Source organism: Cervus elaphus, chromosome 14, assembly GCF_910594005.1.
Source record: "Cervus elaphus chromosome 14, mCerEla1.1, whole genome shotgun sequence".
NCBI classification, from domain to species: Eukaryota; Metazoa; Chordata; class Mammalia; order Artiodactyla; family Cervidae; genus Cervus; species Cervus elaphus.
This window is the reverse complement of record NC_057828.1, coordinates 43,648,944-43,670,426: the sequence shown is the minus strand read 5'-3', so window position 1 is coordinate 43,670,426 and position 21,483 is coordinate 43,648,944. Positions and strand designations below refer to the sequence as shown.

Sequence of the window (21,483 nt, the reverse complement as noted above, 5' to 3'; positions counted from 1 at the left end):
GCTGGGCTTATTCTAGACCTTTGTTTTCATACCCGAGGACACATGTACAGTACAGCTCTTCACTGTTTATCATCCTCTTCAATAACCCCTTGGGGCAGGCAGGCCAAGAGCAGCAGTGGGGAAACGGTAACGAGTTGAGGACGTTGTGCCTGGGAAACTTGTTCATACTGTGACGGAGACTCTGTGGCCAGCAGTCTTTATGCCCCTTCCAGAGGCCGGTGCAGAGGTCTGCTGTCTGTGGGTGGTGGGGCTGGGTGGAAAGACAGAGTGGGCGTGGCGATGGGCGTGGCCAGTGGAGGGAGGCGTGACCCTCGGCCGTCTTCTCCTTCCTCTAGACCAGGTGGAAACTCAAGCCTGCACGACGAAACAGAATCGCATCTGCACCTGCAGGCCAGGCTGGTACTGCACCCTGGGGAGGCAGGAGGGCTGCCGGCTGTGTGTAGCGCTGCGCAAGTGCGGCCCTGGCTTCGGTGTGGCCAAACCGGGTATGGGGCCAGGGCGAGAGGTCCTTGGGGTACCCCCTTGGGTCTCTCCTTCCTAGGAGCATCATCAGGGCAGCCAGGTGCCGATTACCCATCTGTCCACTCGTCCCGATTCATTCTTCCCTCCAGCCCTCCTGGTCAGGCACCTCCTGTGTGGTAGGCCCTGGGGATCCAGAGATGGTCAAATTAAGCCTTAAGCTACTGGAAAGTCAGGTGGTGCCCCAGGAAGACAAAGTCACTAGAATTAGTTAAGGACAGACCACCCAGGGGTGTGTGTGTGTGTGTGTGTGTGTGTGGTGTGAAGGGGTGGAAGTGCAGACAGAATCTCTCACCTCCTCAAGACTCCCCGGGGCTCCATTTCCCCTAGAGCCAAGGCCCACCTTTTCCATGGCGTATCTGAATTGGTGACAGTTTCCAATTTTTTGTGAAGGAACTGCAACAACAAATGTGATATGCGCTCCCTGTGGCCCGGGGACGTTCTCGGACACAACATCACACACGGATACCTGCAGGCCCCACCGGAAGTGAGTGGTTGCATCCTCTGGTTCTGGAGGAGCAGGGAGGGGCTATTCCCCCAGTGATCCTGAGGCTTCCAGCACAGATCAGCTGGGCCACAGTGCCTGGGATCTCCCCAGTTACTTCCTTGGGCGGAGGCATTGCCGAGCCTGCTCCAGTGTTAGGACTGGTTTATCTGACAGTGGGCGGGTGGATCCCTGAACAGCCTGGTGAACAGGAGTTCTGTCCTAGAAGTGAGGGGTGAGGAGCATGGGGATAGGTCGGGTTGGGACAGGAAGGGACAGTCTTGAAAGAGGGCGTGGCATGCAAACTCCCTCCCCTATCCCAGTTGCTGGGCCCCTTGCATGTCAGCCTGGCTCCCACAGGTGAGCCCAGCTACCCTGAGTCATTCAGTCCCAATCACGCCTTCTCCTCCCACAGCTGTAGTTCCGTGGCCATTCCTGGTACCGCATCGACAGATGCAGTCTGCACCTCTGTGCTCCCCACCCGGAAGGTGGCCCGGGGCCCAGCCACCACAAGATCCCAGCACATGGAGCCGACTCCAGGGCCCAGCACAGCTCCAAGCACCTTCTTCCTCCTCCCAAAAGTCCCAAGTCCTCCAAGTTCCCCAGTGGAACAGCCCAACACAGGGAACATCTCTCTTCCCATTGGTAAGTCTCAAGAGGTCCCGTTCATCCTTGCTCCCTCCCTTCTGTCTTAGCACATGTGTGCTAAGTTGCTTCAGTCGTGTCTGACTCTTTGCAACCCCAAGGGCTGTAGCCTGCCAAGCTCCTCTGTCTTTGGGATTTCCCAGGCAAGAATACTGGAATGGGTTGCCATTTCCTCCTCCGGGGGATCTTCCCGACCCAGGGATTGAACCCGCATCTCTTACGTCTCTTGCATTGGCTGCCAGGTTCTTTACCACTCATACCACCTGGGAAGCCTCTTAAGAGTCTGACCAAGAGCTTGTTATGGGCTGGACCCTGTGCTCCATCCTGGGATGCAGGTGGCATTGAGACCTGCTTTCTTCCAAGATTTAGCAATGCCACTAAGAATTCCTGGGTGGGGAGGCACAGGGTCCCTGTTTTATCTCAAAGTGGAGATGGTCTTCTGGTTGCCATTTCTGGTGAAACACTAGGCTTTGACAGTGGGCTGGGCCAGGTCACCGTGTTGTGGGCTTCCCTTCTGGACTACACCAGAGGGCTCAGACTTGTGGACCTCAGGCTGAGTGTGGCCCACAGGCGTGTTTTCTTTGGTGCATGGATTTTGGTTTGTTTGTTTTGTAATCAAATTTCAGAGTCTCTGCCCTGGGCTTGTCCCTTGCCAGCAACAGCCCCAGTCATCTTTGGTCATTGACTGACCTAGTACATTTGAGTTTCCTTGATTTGGCTGGGGCTTCCCAGGTGGCGCTAGTGGTAAAGAACCCACCTGCCAACGCAAGAGACGTAAGAGATGCGGGTTCGTTCCCTGGGTTGGGAAGATTCCCTGGAGAAGGGCGTAGCAACCCACTCCAGTATTCTTGCCTGGAAAATACCATGGAGAGAGGAGCCTGGCAGGCTATAGTCCGTAGAGTCACACAGAGTCGGACACCACTGAAGTGACGTAGCATGCACACATTGGGTTGTGGTTGCAACCCTTTGGGCTCTCTAGTTGTGGCATGCTGCCTTAGTTGCTCCAAGCCATGTGGGATCTTAGTTCCCCAACCGGGGATACAGTCCACGTCCCCTGCTTTACAAAGTAGGTTCTTAACCACCGGACCCCCAGGGAAGTCCCAAGTTTACTTTTTGAACTTCTCTTTTCCTTCTAGGACTGATTGTGGGTGTGACAGCATTGGGTCTGCTACTGATAGTTGTCGTGAACTGTGTCATCATGACCCAGAAAAAAAGTAAGATTCAATCCTTCCTTCCTTCCTTCATTTGTTTATTCCTTCATTCAGGGAGTTTTTCTGGGGGGCCCCCTCTGAGTCCAGCACTGGGCACAGCTTTATGGGTCAGACAGAGCTGGGTCTGGTAGACCCTGTTCTTAGGAGCTTAGAGCCTGGGGCAGAGAGCATTTCCACTAACTCATCTAGTAAGAGGTGAGATGCTATCAGGGCTATCCAAGAGGTGGGAGTCCAAGATTCTTGTCTAGAAATTCTGGGGGATTCAGCCCTTATGGAGCAGGTGGCATCTGAGCTGGGCAAGATTTTGATGGAGACATGAGTATAGGAAAGAGAGGGCATGCAGAACAGTGGGGTGTGGTATGGACAAAGTGGGCCAGGCTGAAGAATGGTGGGTGTTGTGGAGAGGAGGGGAGCAACGTCAGGCCGGCTGGAGGGTTGGGAATGGGGGTTTCTGTGTACCTTGTCTGGTAGGTAATTGCTCCCCCAGGACTGAGCCTACTCTGAAAGCTTCTGCTTGGGCCCCATGCTCCCTGTTAGTTAAAAAAGGTGTGACCTAAGGAAGTTGCTCACTGACTGGTCCCTTTTCTCCTCTCTGCAGAGAAACCCTTCTGCCTGCAAGGAGACGCCAAGGTGGTGAGTGCCCCTCTGCCTGCCCCCTCTGCCTCCATGGTATCCTTCCTGCTGGGCCGGGTTGTCCCATAGGAAGTGGTGAATTCTATAGGTTGGTCTGTCCAGCCTCAGGCAGAATGCAAAGCCCCAGGAGGCTGCAGAAAGACCGGCCAGGATCTGTTGTGGGGGCTGATAAAGGTGGCATCTGAGCTGGGCAAGATTTTGATGGAGACATGAGTGCAGGAGGGAAAGGGCAGACTTCCCTGCAGAGCAGCGGGGTGTGGTTGGACAAAGCAGGGCCGGCTGAAGAAGGGTGGGTGTTGGGGAGAGGAGGGGAGCAATGTTGAGCTCAGACGACTGAGCGTGAAAGGCCACATCAGGGAACAGTAAGGGTAAGTGGGGTCAGTGGCAAGCATGTGGTCATGGACCCATGCTGTGACCTTGGGCTGACATGAAATTGCTCATGGCTGGTTCCTCACCATTAAGTGCAGACACTGTCTCAGCCCTGCTTGTAGGACTGTGCCTTTCACCCAGCTGGCAGCAATTCCCAGCATCTCTGAGATGTTTACAAAGCACTTCCATGTTGTACAGTGGTTTTCAAACTGCGTGCTAGGGTACCCCCGTGTTCCACCAAGGGTCCTGCTTGGGGCAGTGGTGGGGGGTCAACTTTGAGGTCGAGATCAAGGCTAGGGGACTGGACCCAGGGCCTCCCCCAGTTTCAACCAAAGCAACTCACTTTTGATCATTTTTATGAAGTAGGATCTGTGCAGGATTTTTGCTAGAAACAGAGCACTGACATTGTATTTCATCAGTTTTCCATCAGGAGGGCATTTGGCTGCAAGTAACCAAAAGCTTAAGGGTGACTTCAAAGGGCTGTATTTTCTGTTGGGGTGTTGCTGATTGCTGGAATGATTCAGTTGCGTTCTTCTGTGAGGCCAGCAGTACCCCAGGCTCTGCCATCTTTAGTGTGTTGGCTTTTATTCTCTTGCCTTTGGCCTGTGTCATAAGATGGTGATCACCACTGCATATGTGACCTCCAGTCTGAGGCAGGAAAAAGAGGGGAAACAGCCAGATGCCATTTTACAGGAAATCAGACACTTTCCTAGAAGCCCTGGGTACATTTCTTCTTTTGTCTTATTGGCCAAATGGTATCATGTGACCACCTCTAGCTGCAAGGGAGGCTGGGAAAGGTGGTGTTTTGCTTTTCTAGCCTTTATGGTGGAGGAGAACTAGGGAGAGGGCTTGGAAATGGGTGTGGGGTGAGCCAGGACACGGTGTGTACTGCAGCCCCAGGTAGGCAGGGCAGGTTTTTTTTTGCTTATTTGTTTGTTTTGGATGTGCTGGATCTTAGTTGTGGCCTGCAGGGTGTTTGTTGTGGCATGCAGGATCTTTTGTTGCAGCACATGGGATCTAGTTCCCTGACCAGGGATTGACCCTGGGCTCCCTGCCTTGGGAGCACAGAGTATTAATTACTGGACTGCCAGGGAAGTCCCTAGGGCAGGTTTTTTACCCAAATTTACAGATGAGGAAACAAGACTCCAGGAGTTCCCTCCATGTCCCCTGTCCTGCTGGGGCAGGGCTTCTCAAACCTGCCTGCCAATTCTTTGTCACAAGGGGCTATCCTGTGTATTATAGCTTTTTCAGTGATGTCGTTGGCCTCTCCCTACGCGATGCCAGTAGCACTGCCTCCCAGGAGTGAGAATCAAAGTGTCTCCAGACATTGCAAAATGTTCCCTGGAGGACAGACACCCTCCATTGGGAACCACTGTGCTAGGGCACAGCTCAGCCCTGAGGTTTATACAGGGTTTTGGACTTGGTAGGAACCAGACTGGTTTCATCTCCTGATTGTCCCAACAAGAAAAGAAATACAGAGAGGGAAAGTGACTTGCCCAGGGTCACACAGCATTACATCTCTGGACTCCTGGTTAGTGCTTTTTGACATGCCCTACAGTGAAAGTGAAAGTTGCTCAGTCGTGTCTGACTCTTTGCGACCCCACAGACTATACAGTCCATTGGAATTCTCCAGGCCAGAATACTGGAGTGGGTAGCCATTCACTCCCTTCTGTAAAGAATCTTCCCAATCCAGGTCTCCCACATTGCAGGTGGATTCCTGCTGAGCCACGAGGGAAGCCAGACAGAAACACTGGTTTGGAGGTACAAACCATTTCTCGTTCCTCCAGGGTGTCAATGCCATGCCCTCCTTTCTCGCACTTCAGTTCAGTGACACTGGAAGCTGAGACCTGGTGGCCCATAGAATAAGTGTGCCCTCTAAGCTCCACCCCAGCACCCAACTGCCACTTTCTCTTTCCTGGCCTGAGTATCTCCCAATCTTTGGTGCAATAAAGCTGCCTCAGGTGTGGCCCAGAGCCCCCACTCCCCTTTCTGGTTGCGCAGTTTTGTGTTTATCGAGTGTGAACAACCCCACTGCTGTTTGTTGAGTGCTATTGCCAGTGGAGTCCAGGGGTGTGCTGGTAACTGGCCCTCTGGGTGGGGGAGGACCCAAACCCTGATTTGTGGAGTTTGCTCATTTCTGTGTTATAAACACTCCCACTATGACTGATTTCAGGAAGCTACTTACTGAATGTAAAGTTGGGAAGAAACACACATAGGTCTGGGCTGGTTCCAGCACCCCACTGGCTGAGCTCCAGGCTAGGCCCTGCGTCCTCACACACAGCCCTGTGAGGTACAGGCTGTCACCACCCCACTTCACAGACGAGGAAGCAGAGATTCAGGGAGCTTCAGGTGTCCGCATGAGGTTAGACCACTAGCTGAATGGCAGAGCCCAGGTTTGAAACTCATTCTGAATCTGTAGGGCTTATATTTTACCCACCTTCCTGTTTGCCCAGAGAAGACATTCAGAATTGTTCCAGGCATCCCTGTCCCCAGCAGGGACTGCCCTCCGAGGTTGATCTTCAGCCCCTTCAGTCCCCGGGCTTGCACCCCTGCCCTGACCCCTGAGCTCCGCCTGCACCCCACTCTGTACCTCAGCCTCCTGGGCAGTGGTCCTGTTAACAGCTGCCTAGTAACGCTCCTGGCCAGACCAGTGGGGTTGAGGACACGGTGACTCAGCACCGCCCTGCCCCTCCTGGTAACACCAATACATGGCGAGACAGTAGCTTCCCTCTGTTCAGAAAGACCAGTGTAACCACGTGTATGAGCTCAGTCACCCCCACAGACACGCTCATCCACAGGCTCTCGTTTCATAAAGAGGGTGATGTTTATGACGTGCTGAGCGTGGGCCAGGCACAGCACTGAGTGTTGCTTAGCCTCACAGCCGTGCTGCGACCCAGGCAGTGCGATTATTGCCCCGATTTTACAGCCCAGGAGTCTCGGGCTCAGAGAAGTTAAGTAACTTTCCCAAGGTCACACAGCAAATGAGTGGCCTGAGACACAGACCCAGGAGTGCCTCTTTTCACCACCTCCAGCACACACGCTAGTTGCACCACTCACAGTCATGCACACGTGCTCCCCACACATAGAGACACACATGTGGGCATACTTCAGGCATTTTCCCACCTATACTTACAGGCACGGGAGCTTCAGGGACACACTGTCACACACAGACAGACACAGGCCAGCCAGCAACTCTGCCAGGGTCTCTGCTGCTGCCCATGGCAGGGCCAGGCTGGGACATGACAGGGAGGCTAACTGGGATCCTGTTTGTTGAATGACCCCCCTCAGTAACCGCCATCCATACCTCCCTGGGGTGCCAGCCCAGGACTCAGAATGTATCAGCTCCACTCAGAGTCTGCCTGAACTTAGCAACTCGTGGCTTTGGGGGAGGGAGGCGGGCTGTGACCTTTGGGGGTTTCTGTTCTGCCTGGCCCTTACCACCAGCAGAAAGGCGAGACACAGGCTGAAAAGCCCCCTTCTGTGGGGGATGTGAGGGATGACCTTTGGATGTTTCTTCTCCTGTTCCTGCTCCCCTGCCTGTCCACGCTCAGAGCAGGGTCAAGGGTGGGGTCCAATACCAAGGTCAGACCATCTGAGCAAAGAAAGGTTCAGGATGAACTTGAAATGCCCTCCCTTCCTCCAACATCGAGGGCGCTGAGCCAGGGAGGCAGGACTCAGTCGGAAGCACGCAGCTGTGGTACAGTGAGTGGGGCTCCCCCTGCCCCTGCCATGGGCCCGCTACAGGATACTAAGAAGGGACTCACCCCTTCTGGGCCTCCGTGGCCTCACGGGGACTGCTTTCAAAGGATCCTCCCAGCCTGAGAGTCTGTGAGCTGGCCTTCAGATATGCAGGGTTCGGGGGGTACTGGGGGCCTGGGGCTGTGGAGATTGGCACCTGAGTCCTTCCTGCGTTCTCCACCTCTGACCCCACCTCCCCGACCCTGCCAGGCTGCGTCCTTCTAGCACTCATTCGCCTCAGTTCTCAATCTACCCTGGACCCTCTCATCCTGGATAGGGGGTGAGAATGTGGCCCCTCGGTCTTTTTCTTTCTAGAATCCAGTGATCGCCCAGAACCCTAAGGCAAGGGCTTGTGCACCTGGTCAGTTGTAGACAGGTAGCCAACTGCCTCGGAGTGAAATTTCTAGCACAGGTGTCTGAAAATGGGGCACCTTGTCTTGAGCTTCCAGGGACAGAACCCCAAACACCCAAGAAAGATGTAGGTTTTAGCCCAGATGCACCATGTCCTAACTGTGTGGCCTTGGACAAGTAGCTCAACCTCTCTGGGCCTCAGCGTCTATGTCTGCAAAGTGAGGATAACATTCGGCTGTATAGATAGTGTCTGGAAGGGCTTCAGCACCGTGCTTGGCATTGGATGGATCCAAGTGTCAGCTAATATTTTATTATGGTTGTTGTTGTGACTTGTGTTTTAAGAGAAAAAGATTGAGAATCACAGAACAGCTTGGGGAATAGACTCTGGAAAGTGTTACTGAGACAGCAAGACTGAGAGCCCTAAATGAGAGCACTGTCTACACTGGATTGAGGGCCAGCAGACTTTTTCTGTAAAGGTCCAGACAGTCAATATTGTAGGCTTTTTGGATCCTCTGGCCTCTGTTATTGCTTCTCAGTTCTGACACTGCAGTGGGAAAGTAGCCACAGACACACCATTAACAAATGGGGGTGGCTGTGTGCCAAGAAAACTATATTTATGGACACCAGTGTTTGAACTTCACGTAACTTCGTATCATGAAACATTGTTCCTTAAATATTTTTTCGTTCATTTAAAAATGTAAAAACCATTCTTAGCTCACAGCCTGTACAGAAACAGCAGCAGACCAAACTTGGCCCCTGGCAGTAGTTTGCTAAGCCCTTATTTATTTTTTTTTTTAGCCCTTATTTTTTTAAAAAAATTTATTTATTTCGACTATGCTGGTCTTCGTTGCTGTGCACGGGCTTTATCTAGTTGCGGAGAGTGGGGGCTGCTCTCTCGCTGTTGTGTTCCGGCTTCTTGTTTTGGTGACTTCTCTTATTGTGGAGCATGGGCTCTAGGCACTTGGGCTTCAGTAGTTGTGGCTTGTTGCTCTGTGGCACGTGGAATATTCCTGGACTAGGGATTGAACCTGTGTTTCCTGCATTGGCAGGTGGATTCTCAACCACTGGACCACCAGGGAAGCCCAGAGCCCTGATTTAACAAACCCTTGATGGGTGCTTAATATGGAACAGGCGCTGTTGTTAGTGCTTTACAAAACTTCAGTCATTTAATCTTCTCAATAACCCTGGGAGGTAGCTTTATTATTCTTTCCTTTCTAGAGGAAAAAACGGAGGAACAGAGAGGTTAAGTAACTTGTCCAAGGTTGCAGAGCTAGTCAGTGATGGAGTCATGGTTTGCACACTTATGGTCTGGTTCCAGGGTCCATGCCCTTGGCTGCTAGGCTGAGCCACATCACCCTGTGACCTTAGGAGAGTCACTCTCCTTATCTGGGCCTCTGCTTCTTTATGCAAAATGAGGGTGAAAACCCTGCCTCACCTCTCAGACTGTTCAGTAAACAGGGCCATGTGGCGCCTGCCCGCCTAGGGCTCACACTCCAGAGGTTAATCACAGAAGCCCCAGAGAATCACACGTCCTGAAAGTGCTGTGCGTGGAGAGAAGGTGCAGAAGTGCCGTGTAAACTGTGAAGTGCTGAGGGTGGTGAGCGGGACGAGGGGGCGAGGAGCCAGCTGATGGACTCCCTGCTCCCCTCCTCCCCATGCAGCCTCACCTGCCCGCCAACAAGGCCCAAGGTGCCCCAGGCCCTGAGCAACAGCACCTGCTGACCACGGCGCCAAGCTCCAGCAGCAGCTCCCTGGAGAGCTCGACCAGCACCACGGACAAGAAGGCGCCCATCAGGTCCCAGCTGCAGGCGCCAGGCGTGGAGAAGGCCAGCATGACCGGGGAGGCTCGGACCAGCTGCGGCAGCTCAGGTAAGAGGTGGGAGCTTCCCCCCCGCCCCACCCCCGGCTTCATCCCCTGTGGCACCCCCCCAAGTTTCTTCCTGGTTTCTGTCTGAGCCAGCTAGTCCTGGGCCGCCCCTCCAGGACACTGGATGCCCTGCACCACCAGCCTGGGCTCCCCTCCAGCCTCCCTTCCACCTCTCAGGTGCAACTGAACCACAGGCTTCTTTTCTGTATTTGGAGCCCACCAAGTCCCTCCAACGCTTGCCCTGCGTGTTCTCCCACCAGGAGCGCCCTTCCTTCTAAACCATTTCAGATTGTCCTTTGAGTCCCTGGTATCCAGGCAGAGAGTCTTCTTATAGAATACATATAATATGTAAAATGGCATATAACAATATTATATTTCAATGCTATGTTCTGTAAATATTGCATATCATATATTAAGAAAATATTGATCTATATTAATGTCATATAAAATACATTATACATAGCACATAATACAATATTATGACTTCCCAGGTGGCTCAGTGGTAAAGAACCCTCCTGCAAAGCAGGAGACACAGGTTCAATCCCTTGGTTGGGAAGATCCTCCTGGAGAAGGAAATGGCAACTCATTCCAAGTATTCTTGCCTGGGAAATCCCATGGACAGAGGAGCCTGGTGGGCTACAGTCCATGGGGTTGCAAAGAGTTGGACGTGACTTAGTGACTAAACAATAACAACAACAATATGATATTATATATAGATAATATATTTATATGAGTGTTATATCACTATATTAATATTCTAGATTAATGCTATATATAATATATAGCATATAGCATAATATTATATATTAACTTTATAATGTCTCAATTATATAATATTTTTGTATATTATGTGTTATATCTTATATAGGATATTACTATATATGGTATATATAATATATTTATTAATACATGATATTAAAGTTGGATTTTAATATATCATTATATTATGCGTGCTAAGCCACTTCAGTTATGTCTGACTCTTTGCCACCCCATGAACTATAGCCTGCCAGGCTCCTCTGTCCATGGGATTTCCCAGGCAAGATTACTGGAGTGGGTTACCATTTCCTTCTCCAAGGGATCTTCCTGATCCAGGGATCAAACCTGAGTCTCCTGCTTGGCAGGCGGATTCTTTACCACTGAGCCACCTGGGAAGCCCCTATTATATATTATAGTTATATTATTGCTATATAGTACATTGTGTACACCCAATAAACAGAAGAGCCAGAAGTCACCCCTGGGCTCTTGGGGGACAGGGTTGGGCTGAATGAGGAGATGATACCCCTGGTCTCCACCCGCTATGCCTGTTGTCTGGTCCGTTTGGGACTGAGGCATCAGGACTGTGGAGCCTGTGTGGGGTCTGGAGAAGCCTGTGCCCTGCTTACAGTCTGCATTTTGTCCTGGACCTGGTCTGTAACTACTGTCATCCTTGGTGGGCATTGGCAGTGCCCACATTGGACGAGGGCCCTGGGTGGAGTCCTGCAGAAAGCCTGGGGCTTCCTTGGGCATGTTTTGCACTGAGAGGCCAAGCCCACTGGCCTGTGTCTCCCCTCTCACCTGGCAGTGCTGGCTGGCAGGTCAAGGAATGACCGTGAACTTGGGTCATTCCTAGATGTCTTCCCAGCAGCTCTGGTGCTGTGAGATTCTGAACAGGCTCCTTAACCCACCGAGCCTCAGTTTCCTGGTCTAGAGGTGAGCATGGCATCTCCTGGGCAGGGCTGCGACAGCCTTCCCTCTCTGCCACCTGACTCGGGGACTGGCTAGAAACTTCTAGTTTCCCATCATAGCCCACCCTCATCAGTGTGAGACCTTGTCAGTGCCCCCACCGCAGCCTGAGAACTCCCCAGTGAAGGACCAGGCCAGTGCCTGCAACATAGCCAGTAGCCCTAAATGTTTGTCAAGTGAATAAATGAGATCCAAACATAAACTGTTGGTCTTTGCCCCCCTCTTAGATTCATCTTCCTGCGTTCTTAGTGACACCTCTTCCACACCCAATGTGGTGTGGCTTCCTCTTTGGAGACCCGTGTCTCTGTCTGCCTACCCCATCTACCCGCTGTCTCTTCCCCGTTCCCCTCCTGAAACTCTGGCCTCTGCACCCCACTTCTCTCCCTCTCACCCAACACCTCTCCCCACTGTGGGAACGGGTAAACCTCAGGTCTCTGTCCCCTCCTGCTCCCCCATCTGCCCCCGCAGTGTCTCATTCACGGTATGCAAAGGCCATGGTGACGCTGGGTGACATTTGGGTGCCATGAAGGCACAGGGTGGAAATTTCCTTCCACCCCGTGATTTCAGCTCCCCATCCCCACCCTTGCTTCTTTGGGGCTGTGGTTTTTTTTGTTTTGCTTCGTTAATGCTTTTTATTTGATATTTTTATTTTTTTAAGACTTTTTTTTTTGCAGTGAATTAAAAAAAAATTTTTTTTAATTTAAACTTTTTATTTTCTATTGGGGGTATATCAATATGGATACTCTTTCATTTCTGTTGGGGTATCACAGTGTTGTGATAGTTTCAGGTGAATAGTGAAGGGACTCAGCCATACATATACGTGTATCCATTCTCCCCCAACATCCCCTCCCATCCAGGCTGCCACGAGTTCAGAATCTCTGATTCTTTGTGGGGATTGTGTTTTGATCTTCAAACACCTTCGATTGCCTTATGTGGTTGGTGCCTTCCGTCTGTGGGGTAAATCGGGCAGGATATTCTTATTTGACAAATGAAGAAACTGAGGCACACGAAGGTTCAAGCGGCTTGTCCAAGAGTACATAGCAAAGCTGGGCTGGCACGGGCCTGTGCTCCTGGCCCGATGCTCTTTCCGCATGCCTGAATCTGCCTCTTGGGCAGGAGACAGGCTGTGAAGACACTCCTCTCTCCAAGAATCCCCCACTGACCACCTTCTCCTGTCTTGTGTGTAGCAGAGGCATCCTCTGGTGGCCATGGGACCCAGGTCAACGTCACCTGCATTGTCAATGTTTGCAGCAGCCCTGATCACAGCTCGCAGTGCCCCTCCCAGGCCGGCTCCACGAGGGACACAGACGCCAGCACCCCCAACTCCCCGAAAGAGGAGCAGGTCCCCTTCTCCAAGGAGGAAAGCCCCTTTCAGTCCCAGCTGGGGGCTCCAGAGACTCTGCTGCAGGGCCTGGAGGAGAAGCCCCTGCCGCTCGGCGTGCCTGATGCAGGAATGAAGCCCAGTTAACCCGGCTGGTCGTGGGCTGTGTCACCGCTGAGGGGGGGCCAACCTCTGGTGCTTCTCCGCCCCTCCCCTCCCCCAGGACTCTGGCTCTTTCTGGGCCAAATTCCTTTGTGCACAGCCTCAGCCTTCCTCTCACCTGCAGGCAGAAGAATGAGGCGGGGAGAGTCATGATGTGTCCTGTCTTGGTGTGTGTCTAACTTGGAAGGCTGGCGGACACAAATGTGCTGGGCAGCCTGGGACAAGCCCTTGCCTCTCTGAGAGCTGCCCCCCAGCCGGTCCTGCAGTCTTGGCTTCTGGAGCCCTTGTGGTTTTGGGGTTTTATTATTATTATTTTTTAATCCCTGGACTCTACTCAGCTTCTTGTCAGGGAGGAAGGATGCTGTGTGTATCAGTGGAGAGAGATAGTGGAGAAAGGCAGGACTTTAGCCTGAATGGGAGACTGCAGGATGGTCCCAGTGAGGGTGGGCAGGTGTCATTAAATCAGATGGTTCTATGCGGGGAGAGGGTGGCAACACCTATAAGGGTCCCCCAGGTTAGCTCAGGACCCTGGGCAGCACCACCTCCAAATCCACTCCTGCTATCTCAATCTCATACCATGGGCTAAAAACTGGATGCCCAGAGGGCCCGGGCAGGCAGCCTTCTCAATGAGTGCTGTGACCTGGTTAAGATGCCAAATCTCTAACTGGAAATCTTCTAGTTTAAACTTGTGGCAATTAAAAAAAAGAAAAAAGCACCATGGTGCAGACAAACAAGCCACAGTGTAACAAAGCCAGACTCAAGAGTTTGCATCCTCTGCCTTTGACCTTCACTCCCATTTACCCACAGCGCCAGCTTCCCCTCCCCTACTGTTTGGTGTGGGACTCCAAGGCCACACCTTTTCCTATCAGGGAATTTCAGGAACTGGAGATGACTGAGGCCCTGCAGCCGTCTCCTCCTACCTCAGCCTGGACCTTCCTCTTTTGCCTCCCGAAGGGGTGTGCCTGTTTCTCTCGACGCCCCCTCCCGCTGCGCCTGAAGTCCCAGGCCCCAGTGGAGCCTCAGAGCCACTGTGCCCACCAAGATCCTGGGTGGACATGAGATGCTGAGAGCTGGTCTTGTGTCTGTGTGTCTGTGTTGTATATTGTGGTTCCGTGTGGCCTGTGTTGTCAGGTCAAATGACCTTCCGGGAACTGAAGTGCTGAAGCCAACACTTGGGCTGACGGATTCTTCCCCATTAAGGAGTCCCCCTACTCCCCAAAATATATGCCCAGGCCCTGCAGACGATGGATAAGTGAGGCCTTAGCCAGATTCTGGAAGGCAGGGGGATGGGGGCCTCCTTGAGAGGACAGCTGGATCCCATATTACTTGGATCCCTTGTTGAAAAATTCCATTGAGCTTGAACTTGGCAGCTGAACTTTTAGAGGGTAGAAGAAGCCCAGCCATTACCCTGGAGTGAAGAAAGGCTTCCCACTCTGGGATCAAGATGTCCCCGTGCCTGGACTGGCGAGTCTCCAACCGCGTTGGACCCTTTACGGCCGTGGAGCACTTCTGCCCCCTGGTGGACTATTCTGGGAGGACCTTAGACTTCCTTGCTGTCACCCCCACAGAGCGGGGATGAATTAGGAGACTCTGGGTGTGGCTTCATTTTGTTACCAGAGAGGCCGCTAGACCCTTGGTCAAAACCCATTGACCCCCCTCCCTTGAACAGGAACTCACATAAACCTTTAAGTCACAGGATTGGAACACGAAGAAAGAAACTATAGGCAGAGAAAAATAAAAACTGGATAGAACCAGCTGAAACCAAGATGGAGATGCATCTGACCTCCAGCAGACCCCGAGTCTCAGTTGACACTGATTTTACTACATTAGCTACTCAATGACATACCTACTGGTTGCCGTGACCAGGAATCACTGACCAAAAAAGGACAGAAAAGAGGTGGCACCCCATTTCTAGGAAAATCCTGCCTCTTTCCCAGAAAACGAGAGCACTTGCCTCCCCATCATCCCTCGCACTCTTCCCCCCATTGTTCTTAATAGCAAATCTGGCTCCCCATTAAGGCGAGAAGTTTGTTTATGAACGGTTAGTAAGTTCCCACTTCTCCATTCTCTGACCAATGAGTAAAGCTTATGCTGCTCTACTCTCAGTTTCCATTCTGGGTTTGGTTGTGTGAACTCAAACAGAAAAGGAACCTTCTCTGCCAAGGTAGGGGCCTTGGCCAGGCCAGGGCCCACGTTCTGGGGGGAGTCCGTTTGACCTAACTGATAACAGTTTTCCCAGCTTGTGGGCTTGTGTTGATCCCAAGGACAAGGAGAGTTTGCACTGTATGTATCCTGACAGCATTCCTGCTTATGAATAAACCTTTTATTTGTTTTTTACTTTGACTGCTGGCTCTGTCTTCAGGTCTGAGCTGGGGTATGTCCTTGGTTCTGCCGCCTGTCACCAAGGTAAGGGGGAGAATGGGTCTTGGCCACTGGATTCTGACAAGTCCATTCTGTGCTGGACCCCAGAAGCACCCCCATTACAGCTGCCCTTGCCGAGAGCCTGGCCGCTTCCTCAGGCATGGAATGGACAGCGCTTTTTGTCCAGAACCACCCAGCTGGCCTCCAAATAGGTCCTCAGCACACATCCCATCCATCGCCTTGGTCTCCTCAGCCCGCCCTTGGGGTTGGGATGGTCTCTGCAGGTATGCTCAGCATGTGCAGCCCCCTACTCACTCAGGGGAACAAGGCTCTGGTCTCCAGGAGGCCCCAATCACTGGGTACTCCAATTGTAAGCAGATAAGTTAGGGCTCCTTGGAGAAAGAGAACCAGGCATGGCTTTCTTAACAGAAGAGAAACCATTTTGTAAGCTTAAGTCTAGCCACAATGATTGTACTTGAACCGGCCTCAGTAACTACTGATCTTAAGGGAACAGAAGAATGGAGAAACAAAGGACTATTATAGGGGAAGAGAAGTGATAATAGCAAAGATGATGTACCAGTTCTAAAGCCCCCCATTTCTATTTCACTGGTAAAGATTAGCCTGAAATGCTCAACCACCAGATCAACCAGAACCTGAGGGATGATGATATTGACCTTTGCTGACCATTGTGACTTCAGTCAACTTAGACTCAACTTAAAAACTTAGACTCTGCCTACAGCCCAGGCCCCTTCATGAGTATACATGTGACTTTAGCTTAAAACTTGCCCAAGTTTTCTATTCAGGGGGACATTACTTGGGGAAAGATCTCTGGTGTTCTCCTTACTTACTGCAAATAATCATAAATCCTTCCTGGGACTTCTCTGGCAGTCCAGTGATTAAGATTTCTAACTCCCAATGCAGGAGGCGCAGATTCGATCCCCAGCTGGGGAACTCAGATACTGTATGCCACTCAGCACAGCCAAAAATGAATAAATAAATAAAAATTAAAATGTAAATACATAAAAATAAAAGGGGGAAATTGAAGTAATAATAAATACTTCCTTCTCCTGATCTTTGACTTGGTTGTGTCTTTTGGTTCAACACTCACCAAGAGGCAAACTCAGTTTTTGGGTAACAAGCTGAGCACAGGGGCTGGAAATAGAGGAGGGCCCTGGCCACAGCCAGGGGCTCAAGGGGAGGGCTCCTAAGACATGAGCAGGAGTTTTCCAGAATAAAGGATTTGGAGGTGGTTTCCTTATGTCAGGGCCTGAAGGGGAGAGAGACTCTGGCCCATGAATTCATTCAGCTTCCTTCCCTGCTCTCTGACACTCCCTCACCAGACCCGTTTTTATTGTTGGTGATTTCTTGGACTTACTACTGATGCCAGAAACTCAGCCTCTGTGCACCAGTGCCAAATCAAATCTCAGAGTTCTGGGTGAAGTAGAAAACAATAGCTTTATTGCTTAGCCAGGCAAAGGGGGACACAGCCAGCTCGTGCCCTCTAAACTGTGTGTCCCCATGGTGTGGGAGGGATTTGGTGAAGAGTTTATAGCAAAGGTTCAAGTGTGGGGTTGCTGATAAGGTCCAGGGTATGTGAAGGGCCTACATTCCTTTAATCTGGCCTTTGGTGGTCTCCTGATAAACTACTCTGATTCTCGAGGTTATCAGACTGTGACCTCTGGAATGAAGAATGCTTCATCAAGTGAAAAGTGAAAGTATTAGTTGCTCAGTTGTGTCTGACTCTTTGTGACTCCATAGACTGGAGCCTGCCAGGCTCCTCTGTCCATGGAGTTCTTCAGGCAAAAATACTGGAATGGGTAGCCATTTCCTTCTCGAGGAAATATTCCCAATCCAGGGATAGAACCTGACTCTCCGGCACTAAAGGCAGATTCTTTATCATTTGAGCCACCAGGGAAGCCCTCATCAAGTAGTTAACATCTTCCATTTTGGGGAGCTTTAGTTCTGTATAAGGGCTCAAAATATTGTTATGTGTGTCCCTTGAGGTAGAATCAGGATTCTGCTCCAAGGCTGCACTAGTGTTTCTTGATTACTCCTCCCTTGTCTCTGCATCCTCTCCCTTCCTTGATCAAAAACTGAACCTGCACTTTGGAACTGAGGGAAGGTCATGGAGGCTGAAGCATGTTCCCTATAAATAAGAAATAGGGGACATGAAAGGTTTCTGTACCCAGAAGCTGCACAGGTTTCTGCTCGGTTGGGATCTGTGGCCAGGTCCCACACTGTCTCAGAAACTCATACCCCAGAACAGGGCTAGGCAAACTTTTCTTATAAAGCACCACATGATAAATATTTTAGGCTTGGGGAGGGGGTGGGCTTATGGTTTCTATCACAACTGCTCAATTCTGCTGTTAAAGCATGGAAACAGTCAGATGTTACATCAAAGAATGGGTGTGTGGAGTGTTTTCTGTTACTGAGTCCAAGCTCACTCTGCTCACTGCATATGTGCATACTCAGTTGCTCAGTTGTGTCTGACTCTTTGCAACCCCATGGACTGTAGCCCACCAGGCTCCTGTCCATGGGATTCTCCAGACAAAAATATTGGAGTGGGTTGCCATGCCCTCCTCCAAGGGATCTTCCTGATCCAGGGATTGAACCCGTGTCTCTTGTGTCTCCTCCATTGGCAGGCGGGTTCTTTACCACCAGCGCCACCTGGAAAGCTCCTGCTAACCAGGCAAAGATCAGTTAACTGAGAAGAGAGGTGTTGAGGCAAGGAGTAAGACTCCATTTGGAAAGCTTGCTGATTAAGATGGCAGTCTATTGTCTCAAAATAACCATCTTCTCAGGGTCTGGATGCCAGATTCTTTTATAGAATAGAGATGGGGTGGGGAGGTGAGGAAATAAAGTAAAAAGGCCATTAATCTTGCACTCTTGCAAAATATCTCCTGGAATGGCCAGCCCTAGGGAAAGAATGTGTTAATCTCTTCCTTCCTGTAGCCATCAACAAGTGGACAGGGTCCTGAACAAAGGCGGTTATTTTCATATTCAGGCAGAGGGTCAAGTTTCCCTGAAGTAGGCCATTGTGTATAAACATTATCCTTAGAGTGAACAAAAGCAACCAGAAGCAAAGGTTAGAGTGAAAGAAACAGATCCAACACGGAATCAGTTCTTCCCTATAACATTTCCACACCACCAAGCAGCTCCCCAGTTCTTAGTGGATCAATGAGGTATTCTACAAACTGAGCTCAGCTCTGACACTCTCTGCCTGGAGGTAGTTCAGACCCCACAAGGTTAAGGGCTCAGTCCCCTTAGACGCCCCTACTTCAAATGCCAATCTCAAGTCCAGATAGTCACCTGTGTTTCTGTCTATTGGCTCTAAGTTAGAGGTTTCCGCAACTTCCTCTTTGGGTTAAATCATTTGTTAGCATAGCTCACAAAGCTCGGGGACCACTTTTCTTGTGTTTCCCAGCTTATTATAAAGGATACAGATGCACAACCAGATGAAGAGGTACATTGGGTAAGGTCCAAAGGGTCCTGACCCAGGAGATTTTGTCACTTTGGAACAGGGGATCCATCGCCCTCCTGCCTGGGTACCAAATTGGAAGCTTATCAAGTCTCATTTTTCAAGAGGTTTTATAGAGCTTGATCTACAGACCTCTCTTCATTTCCAGAGGTCAGTGGGTGGGGCTGAAAATTCCTCTGGTCACTTGGTCTTTCTGGTGAAAGCCCCAACCTGAGGCTGTCTAGGGACCCCACTCTGAGTCACCTCATTAGCATAAACTCAGGTGGGCTCCAAAGGAGATCCTTGGGACTGCTGGCTTAAAAAATATTCACAACCTAGAAATTGAGAGTTATGTTTTATTCGGCAGAAATTTTTAGGACCTAAACCCCAGAGGCAGCATCTCAAGTAACACTGAACAAATTTCTCTGAGGAAATGAGGGGAGGAGCCAGGTTATACAGAAGTTTTGCAATAAGGAGCATGTAGTCTGAACATCAAACAATTAATGTTAATTAAAGAAAACCAGATATCCCAAGTTAAGGAATTTAGTAATTTTCTAGGTAAGGAAAGATAAGAGTCTGGGCTTGCTGAAATCATTCCTTTCATATGCATCTCAGCTATCTGGGGTCAATATTCTGCATTTTTCACATCCTGAGTTCCTCAGGGCTCACTGAAGGGAGTGGCTGCAGCCTGGTGGCTGCCAGATCCCGCAGGTATTCTCCTCCTTCCTGGGGGCCCTTAGGGCTCAGGAATTCACACCTGGAGGGCTGGAATTGCTGATGATTGTGACACCCTTGTTTACTGATATGGCAGGAAGTATTCCATTTTTCAGGACTTGCCTGGGGATGCAGTGGTTAAGATTCCCTGCTTCCAAAGCAGAAGGCACAGATTCAACACCTGATAAGATAATAAAGATCCCATAAGCTATGCAGCCAAAAAATGAATGAATACTCTTTTAAAAGATGAGGGGAGGCTCCTTATGAGTAAATAAAGATCCTTCTACCATTCAAGAAATTCCAAGGGTTTTAGGAGCTCTGTGCCAGGAATCAGACAAAGATCAAATATATTTCTTATTATATCACAAGCGTGACTATATTCCAATAAAACCTTATACTATTTGGCCTGTGGTTTGTGGTTTGCTAACCCTGCCCCAGACCTTGTCATTATGGATAGCCACAGCCACAATCCCAATTTCAAGCATCCCACTCTCCCTTGCCTTCACCCCCACCCCCACCACTGTTCTCTGTCTTTTTCCCTCACTGGAACCTGCCCTCCGTTAATCCCACCACCCCTCATCCCCTCCTGTCTTATTCAGCATAAGCACTATGGTCAATCATTTAGTCCTTTGTATGCAACCTTGTTACCCAAAAACTGGGTTTGCTTCTTAGCTCTTGACACCCATCCAGCCAAAAGACACAACCAAGCCAAAGATCAGGTGAAGGAAGGATTTATGACAGCTTGCAGTAAGTAAGGAGAACAACAAGGATCTGTCCCAGAGCAATGTCTCCCTGTACAGCAAAATTGGGGAAGTTTTAAGGTAAAGGTACATGCATATTGGGCAGTAGGCAGAGTCCAAGCTTTAGCTGACTGAAGTCACAAGTGTCAGAAAAAGGTCAACATCATCATCACTCAGGTCCCTGTTGATCTGGTGGTTGAGCGCTTCTGGCTAATCTGCCACTGAAACAGAACTGGGGGTCTTTAAAACTGATACAGTATCTCTGCCATTGCCATTTCTCCTGCTGACTGTTTCTGCATTCCTTTGTTCTTTCAGGAGCATTAATTACTGAGACCAGGCAAGAAATACTGGAGTAGGGTGGCATTTCCTACTCCAGGGAATCTTCCTTCCTGGGTACAGAATTCTCAGTTTTGTAAGATGAAAAGAGTTAGGAAGATGGATGGTGGTGGTAGTTCCCCAAACAGCTGATGCTTTTGAACTGTGGTGCTGGAGAAGACTCAAGAGTCCCTTGGACTTTGAGGAGATCAAACCAGTCAGTCCTAAAGGAAATTAACCCTGAACATTCAATGGAAGGACTGATAATGAAGCTGAAACTCCAATACTTTGGCCTCCTAAAGCAAAGAGCCAACTCATTTGTAAAGACCCTGATGCTAGTTAAGATTGAGGAAAGGAGAAGGGGATGACAGAGGATGAGAGAGTTGGATGGCATTACTGACTCATTGGACACAAGTTTGGGTAGACTCTGGGAGATAGTGAAGAACAGGAAAGCCTGGCATGTTGCAGTCCATGGGGTCGCAAAGGGTTGGACACGACTGAGCAACTAAACAATGGAATTAGTGGCTTTAAACAACATGAATTCATTCTCATAAAGTCTAAAATCAAGGGGTTGCTTGGAAGGCTAGGCTCTAAGGCAGAATCTGTTTCTGGAGGCATGAGGGGAGAATTCATTTCTTTGCCTTCACCTTCTAGAGGCACCTTCATTCCTTGAGTTGTGGCTCCTTCCTCCATTTTCAAAGCCAGTAGTGTAATACCTTCTGTAGTCATATCTCCTTCTGCCTCCCACAGGTGATTATATTGGGCCCATAGGGATAATTCAGCATAATCTCCCCATCTCAAGATCCTGCCAGGTAATTCACAGATTTCAGGGATTCAGATGTCGACGACTTTGTGGGAGTCATTATACAGTCTC

General features: G+C 50.3%; 1 protein-coding gene across 1 annotated transcript in view; it reads left to right on the top strand.

Annotated features, from left to right (window-relative positions):
• TNFRSF1B (TNF receptor superfamily member 1B) overlaps positions 1-15,359 on the top strand; it is a 35,207-nt gene extending 19,848 nt beyond the window's left edge. Inside the window, exons 4-10 of the mRNA XM_043923393.1 lie at positions 336-485; positions 913-1,006; positions 1,419-1,648; positions 2,785-2,862; positions 3,458-3,492; positions 9,612-9,819; positions 12,727-15,359. Of these exons, the coding sequence (XP_043779328.1) occupies positions 336-485; positions 913-1,006; positions 1,419-1,648; positions 2,785-2,862; positions 3,458-3,492; positions 9,612-9,819; positions 12,727-13,007 (1,076 nt within the window). The 3' untranslated portion in view covers positions 13,008-15,359. The remainder of the gene's footprint in view (positions 1-335; positions 486-912; positions 1,007-1,418; positions 1,649-2,784; positions 2,863-3,457; positions 3,493-9,611; positions 9,820-12,726) is intronic.
• Positions 15,360-21,483: the final 6,124 nt, after the last annotated feature.